Below are 7,500 nucleotides of genomic sequence, written 5' to 3' on the forward strand. Positions count from 1 at the left end.
GCCCCTGAGATGACGCCAGTGTCGTATCCAAACAAGAATCCACCAAGGGCGGCAAAAAACGTCAGGGTGTAAATAAAGACGGGGGTGGGGGCGGGCGCTGATTGGATTCTGTCGAGTTTGAGGGTTAAGTCCAGCTTCTCGTCATCGTCGGCGACGCCCGTTAGTTTGGAAGGACGCATGGATTGATGCCCGTTCTGATTATAACTGCTGGTCCTGAGGGCTGTGCTAGGAGTCGGTGCTGGGGGATTCGAGTTGGTTGCCATGGCGATGATGACGTTGATGACGTAAGTGAGGATGCCAATGGATTGGAATATCTATTTTTAGATCGATCTTTCTATAATATGAGGCAGAAAATTATTTATTTGCTCAAGACGGGAATTTGATCACACGTGACGTCAGAAATTCGTATTTTTAATATTTAGAACAATGAATTCGAACCACAAGATTATTTGTCTTCATAGTTAAACCAGGTACACCGTATTTGACATGGAAAAATGTCCAATTTATCGATGAGAAGATTGTCACTTTTGGAACACTTCAGTTGTGAAACCTTTATCTTATTGGAACTCGGTAAATTGTCTTCCTTCCTTCACACGATTATGATTGCGTCACAGTCTTCACCAACGGTGACGATTTTGTTGTTGCTGATGATAATAATGATTGTGGTGATGACGACTTTGGTGATGATGTGGATGTGGTGGTGAATTTGGACTATGATGTATGACGAGTAAGCGAAAAAAAAAAGGATATTGAAGACCTTACTAAGAGCAAATTGAAATATTCTAGTTGATGATGGGGATAATTTGAGGTACGCTCTTATAATTTACACGTTGTCAAGCCATGGGTATTGATTAACCACTTTTCAGTTCCTACTGGTGTGGTATGTGTGTGTTTGTGTGTGTGTGTGTTTGTTTGTTTGCTTGTTTGTTTTGTGTTTCTTTTTTAATCGCCAAGAGATGTTTATTTCGTGTGTAGGTTTTTTTATACGATCAATGACAATGTTAAAGACGAGAGAGATTCAACGAGTTTGGATCAATGAAAAGACATCCACATACGAATTTCTTGACGAGAAGAGGAAATGGCGTGTAATTCCTTATCTAATATTTTAAACCAATCCACGTTTTCCGTCCCTCCTTCATCACACCCGGATGACAATCAAATTGCCGAACGATGATGACAAGAATAGGGTCACGGTGACCCGTTGGTGTGTCCAACACGAAATGACACGTTAAACAGAACACCAAACAGAATCGGTTCCAATTTTCAATATCAATAATGCGAGATCTGGTCTTAGGTTTTAATTGGGTTCCACGTCCTCTCAGACAAATATGACATGTTTATGCTTCATTTCAAACCAGATTGATTGGCTATTTATAGATTGATTGGCCGTCTGGTTGGAATTCGTCTCTTCAGCGCTGCAATCAAATTGATGACGTCATTAGATCCGAGCTTTTCTTACAGACTCGGCATCACATGTCATGGTTAATTAAGAGATTGTTCCGGAATGTTCCAATTACATGAGTCTTCTTATCTACTTTTGGATTAAAATGTTCACATCAGAGATATTTTTGTCATCGTTACCTCATGTCTAATTGTCAAAGTAAAAGACAGATTGTATGTTGTATTATGGAATTCTCCTCTCATTTCGGTAAAAAAAAATTAAGTTTATGAACTGAAAATTGGGTCAGCCTGAATGATTTACAGTGTTTTTTGACGTGGGTGTCGTTATGGTAAAATATACCACCCAGTGTTTTTTGACGTGGGTGTCGTTATGGTAAAATATACCACCCAGTGGTTTGGGGTTTTTTGACGTGGGTGTCGTTATGGTAAAATATACCACCCAGTGTTTTTTGACGTGGGTTTCGTTATGGTAAAATATACCACCCAGTGGTTTGGGGTTTTTTTACGTGGGTGTCGTTATGGCAAAATATACCACCCTGTGTTTTTTGACGTTGGTGTCAGTGTGGTAAAATATCTCACTCTGTGTGTTTTTCTTATGTATTTATTTATGTGTTTTTTTGCCTGTTATGATTTTATTTTTGTTTCCACTGATAACTTTCTGTGATCTCGAACTCGTTTCGTTTTGCTTCATTGAAAATCCATCGTGGAGACAAAGAATCTCTCGTTTTTGCTGGGGGGGGGGGGGGTACGTTCTTGATGGAGGGGAATTCGTTTCTTTCTTTCTTTGAATTTATAGTTTGAAGACGTTTGTGACACTTGGAGGTTTTACTGGATCTTTCTTTCGTTTTCACCTCTTCTGATTTGTATGTCTTCCTGGTCTCTTTCCCTCGCCTTTCAGTTCTGTGTGAGATCTGAAAATACAAAATGATAGAGAAAAAGAAAAGTATTATTATTTCGGTATAAACTATACAGGGAGTCCCGATAGGGACAGCGAGTAAAGCACAGATACACAGAATGTATTTTTTTCTTGTTCCCCTTGTCCACCAATCAATAATTGGGTCGCTAGGTCTGATATATCTGGCGGAAAGTGATTTAGATATAAACGAAGAAAAAGAGGAAGAAGAAGAAGAAGAAGAAGAAGAAGAAGAAGAAGAAGAAGAAGAAGAAGAAGAAGAAGAAGAAGAAAAAGATATTTCTATAGCACCTATGCATCCACTTAAAATGTTCTGCAGCCCTTTACAATTAACTTAAACGCACAACGCCCCCCCCCCTCTCCCACACACATACACACACATAAACACACACACACAAACACACACACATGCCCACATATATGTATATATAAAAAAACAACAACAACAATCGTAAAATGCTCTGTAATATAATTCAGTTTTAAGGTGCTTCTTAAATATTAGAACACCATGAGCAGATTTTGTTCTAAAACTGAGAGTAAAGTAAAGTTGTGTATCATCAGAGTAAAAATGAAAGCCAGCAGAAAAAGAAATAATGACATCATTAAGAGGTGCAGTGTACATTGTGAATAAAAGAGGCCCTAAGACTGATCCTTGTGGAACGCCAAAAGATAAAGGAAAATTATCAGAGACATGTTTGTGATTTAAATGGTTGATCAATGGTACCAAAGGCAGAACTGAGGTCGAGAAGTACAAGAATAACACTGTTTTACTTAACCAAGTCATATTCCGTGCTAGAATAAAATTTATTATCTTGTAGATGTTCATGAATACGATGGTCAACCACGTTTTCGATAATTTTAGACAATAAAGTAAGATTGACATAGATCTATAGTTCTGATGTTGGTCTTTGTTGAGGGTCGATTTCTTGAGGAGTGGACACACTACGGTAGTTTTCAACATAGTTGGTACCTCCGAATACAGAAGACCTGTGTTGACGATGATAGTAATGGCAGGCACAAGTTCAGAAGCGCGTGAAACAAGCCAGGATGGTATAGGGGCCAAATTTCACGTTTTCTAGAACATTTCTTTAAAATCGATAAAATCTCTTCTTCAAGAGCTGGCCTGAACGAATCCATAGTTGTAAAAGGGCGATGGTACAAGTCAGGTAGTGAATCAATTTTAGTGGGACGTGGATGATAATTAGGTTGATTGAAATAGTCAAGTTCTTTTCCGAAAGTAGAAATTTTGTCGTTAAAACAAGTGGAAAATGGGTAATCAATTCGCCTGGGCAGGTAATAGAGAGGAATCAAACGAGTGGCTTCTGGTCGGGTTGTTTAAATGTTTATATAATGCCTCGGTGCTGTCTTTCGTGGACAGTAAGGTATTCTTTACATACATAGTTTGATCTAGCAGCGGTTATTGATTTGTTACGGTCATATAGAATAGATACGTATCTATATTTGGCGGTGAACTTCAAGTTTTATTTTCTCCAGTTTTTATCTGCATCCTCAATTTTTGTTTTTACTGTCTTATTTCTTCATTGAACCATTGGGCGTTTGGTCGAATGATAAATTTCTTGGTGACAATGTGCCATTGATCATTCAAGGAGCTAGACGTAATATCATTGAATACTTGGATCAAATCAGATACTAAAGCGGCGGTATTAACCGATTCAGTGAAGTCACAAGGTATATTTTTTTATTCTTAAACGCATCTAAAACAAGTGATCTTGTTTTTCTGTAACCAATGCCTTTACTAACAGGGAGGGCGGCATATATTTATAAAATTGAAGCGTATTTATGATCTGAGATGTTAGATTCTTCGATAATAATTGGAGAGATTAAATTGTCATCGTTTCTAGGAATGACGAAATGAGTAATATGCTATTTAATGTGTGTAGACTCGTGTACGAGTTTGGACAGATTGTGGGATTCTAAAACAGTGCGGAACGCCGTACTCTGGAAAAACACGTATTTAACATTTTGCAGAAAACTCGTTCTTCAAACATCGATCGATTTATCTAAACGGCCCTCATATTGGCAGAAAATATTGTATTATTCTCCAATTACATTCACGCGTGGAGATGAACTCAAAACATTTATTTCAAGATATCAAAATATTTATTTCAAGATATCAAAATATTTATTTCAAGATATCAAAATATTTATTTCAAGATATCAAAATATTTATTTCAAGATATCAAAATATTTATTTCAAGATAACCCAGTTCAATTAGAAAAAATACATATTTATATTCCGTATAAACATGGAACAGTCTGGAATTTAAAACTAAAAATACTAAATATATTAATGAATTAAAAATGCCCTTGATAATGAAATGTTTACTTTAAAATAGATATAATATGACGGAGCATTCATGAAATGTCAATGATGATGATATGAATGGACGTTTAGTTGATTGGTTTCAATGTTTTGATTTTTTAAAGTTGTTTTTGTTTTTGTTTTTCCCTTAATTTACTTCTATGCTTTTATATGTTCCTTTCATTTTAATATTTTTATCTCAGAGAATATGCACTAAATAATGTAAGGTAAGTTGTAACTTATGTTTTAATGGTATTACAGGAACACCTGGTCCATTGTAAAATACCACTGATAGGATGATATAATACCGCACATACAATATTTTATCATGTCACTCAACTGCCCTCGTCGGATAAACACGCGTGTCCCAAAGAAAAAAGAATACACGTATTACAAAATTTAGCCAGAAAATTGATCCTTCAAATATGGATCGATTGTCGGTTTGAGAGTTTTGGACAAAGGGAGGGTCTTTCTAATCGATCGATATTTGAAGGACGGGTTTTCTGGCCAAATTTTTAAATACGTGTGGTTTGTTTTCAGAGTAAAGCAAAGAAGTAGGCAAACCTAGGGTAAAAAAGGAAGAAGAAAAAACATTTCAACTTATATTGGTCTTTTTTTTTTGTAAAAGAGTTCTAATCTCCTCAAGTACTAGTGACGTAATGAGTATCGATTCCATTCAATGCCTCAGGTCACACCAGTACGAGTACGGGACTAAATTAAGAGTGATTACACATTTATAGTGGAACACTGGCGTAGGAATTGATACGAGGAGAATGCCAAAGTCTGATATTTTACAATTTTAAGAAAATACCTGGCTATAAAACGTTTTACTTCAGATATAATTTTTTTATGACCCTCAGCTCATATAGAATTTTTTAATTTGATGTTTCTTTTAAAGCTTTCTTGAAAACTCAGAACTAAAATGTGTTGCCAAATTTAGATTCACATAAATCCATGGATATTTCAAGTTACACATTTGCGGCCAAAACGATATTTACCAGTTAACTACCGTACTCTAGAAAGACGCGTACTATTTAAAATTTGGTCATAAAAAAACTTGTCCTTCAAATATCGATCGATTTAAATGACCTTCATCTTAGCAAAAACTCTCAAAACCCGGGACATCGCCAGGTCTTCGTCAACTCCCAGGTTTGAGAGTTTTTGGAGGAAGAGTTTTCTAACCAAAATTTTAAATATGCGTCTATCTGAAGTACGACAGTTATCAGGTTCTTATTTTTTTCTGTCACAAGAAGACAGAGTGAGCGATGGAATCTGTTCTAAGAGGAGACCAGCTGTCTCTTCAGTATTGCCAGGTTGGCGTATTTTCCACCAAATTGGCGGATTTTTATCATCGCGTGGCGGGGAAATAATGGCCTGGCGGTTGGCGGATTTTTGATAATTTGTAGCCTTTTAAAAAAGTAAAAGTATAGTAATCAAGTCTAATTATTTCTTCTTATTGCCCCATAAATTGACTTTTAGAGAATCTTGAGGCTGAAATGGATTCAACACATGATGTGAGTTTGGTTGATATCAACGCCGAATCGCCATGCCTTTAAATAGAAATAGCCGTGTATACAGTTGTAAATAGATGAGTAGCGTTTAGTAACAAAATGTTTACTCTGAGACAATACACTATCGTTGATTATAAGTGTTTTAAATCAAATGGCGGATTTTGGGCAAATGTCACAGGTGAAGTAAGAGAAAGTTGGCGGATTTTGGCGGATATTTGGCTTAAAGTTGGTGGAATTTTTGAAAAGGCACCTGGCAACACTGAGTTTTCTTATTAGCTTCGCGGAGTCAAATTTCCAAAGCGGCAGTTGACGGGGATGGGCTTATTTGGTTTCAAAGAAAATAAATGACATTCTAGTGAACTTGAAGCATTGATTGGAGAATAACCCATCTCTTCCTTCCTCTTTCTTCTTCCATCTCCTCCTTCACTTCCCATGCATAGCTTTTACTTCTTTGTCCTACTTATCCTTTACCACAATCATCATCATCATCATCATCATCATCATCATCATCATCATCATCATCATCATCATCATCATCATCATCATCATCATTATCACCATCATCATCATCATCATCATCATCATCATCATCATCATCATCATCATCATCATAATCATCATCATCATTATCATCATCATCACCATCATCATCGTCATCATCTTCACCATCATCATCATCATCATCATCATCATCATCATTATCATCATCATCATCGTCGTCATCGTCATTATCATCATCATCATCATCAAACAACCACCATCACCACCACCTTCACCACACCAACCACCACCCCGATGACCATCATCATCATCATCATCGTCGTCGTCATTATCATCATCATCAAACAACCACCATCACCACCACCTTCACCACACCAACCACCACCCCGATGACCATCATCATCATCATCATCATCGTCGTCGTCATTATCATCATCATCATCATCAAACAACCACCATCACCACCACCTTCACCACACCAACCACCACCCCGATGACCATCACCATCATCATCACCATCACCACCGCAATCCCGTCATCTCCAACCATCACAGAACCACTATCACCACTAATACCAACCATCATCACAATTGCAATCACCTTCACCACACCAACCACTACCCAAATGACCATGACCATCAAAATCATCATCACAATCACCATCACCACCATCACCATCACCACCAAAATCACCATAATCACCATCACCATCACCACCAAAATCACCATAATCACCATCACCATCACCACCAACATCACTTTCATCATCACAATCACCATCGCCACCAACATCACCATCACCACAAACATCACCATAATCATCATCATCACAAACATCATCACCACCACCA

At 37.2% G+C, this 7,500-nt stretch overlaps 1 protein-coding gene across 1 annotated transcript in view; it reads right to left on the reverse strand.

The window, feature by feature from the left end:
• Positions 1–7,500, reverse strand: part of LOC144975472 (proton myo-inositol cotransporter-like) — a 124,511-nt gene that overhangs the window by 85,730 nt on the left and 31,281 nt on the right. The window contains exon 2 of the mRNA XM_078919590.1: positions 1–2,312. This exon is cut by the window's left edge and continues 27 nt beyond it. Within this exon, the coding sequence (XP_078775716.1) occupies positions 1–263 (263 nt within the window). The 5' untranslated portion in view covers positions 264–2,312. The remainder of the gene's footprint in view (positions 2,313–7,500) is intronic.

This window comes from Berghia stephanieae, chromosome 6 (assembly GCF_034508935.2).
Source record: "Berghia stephanieae isolate SIO BIC M18660-M18661 chromosome 6, UCSD_Bste_1.3, whole genome shotgun sequence".
Taxonomy (NCBI): Eukaryota; Metazoa; Mollusca; class Gastropoda; order Nudibranchia; family Aeolidiidae; genus Berghia; species Berghia stephanieae.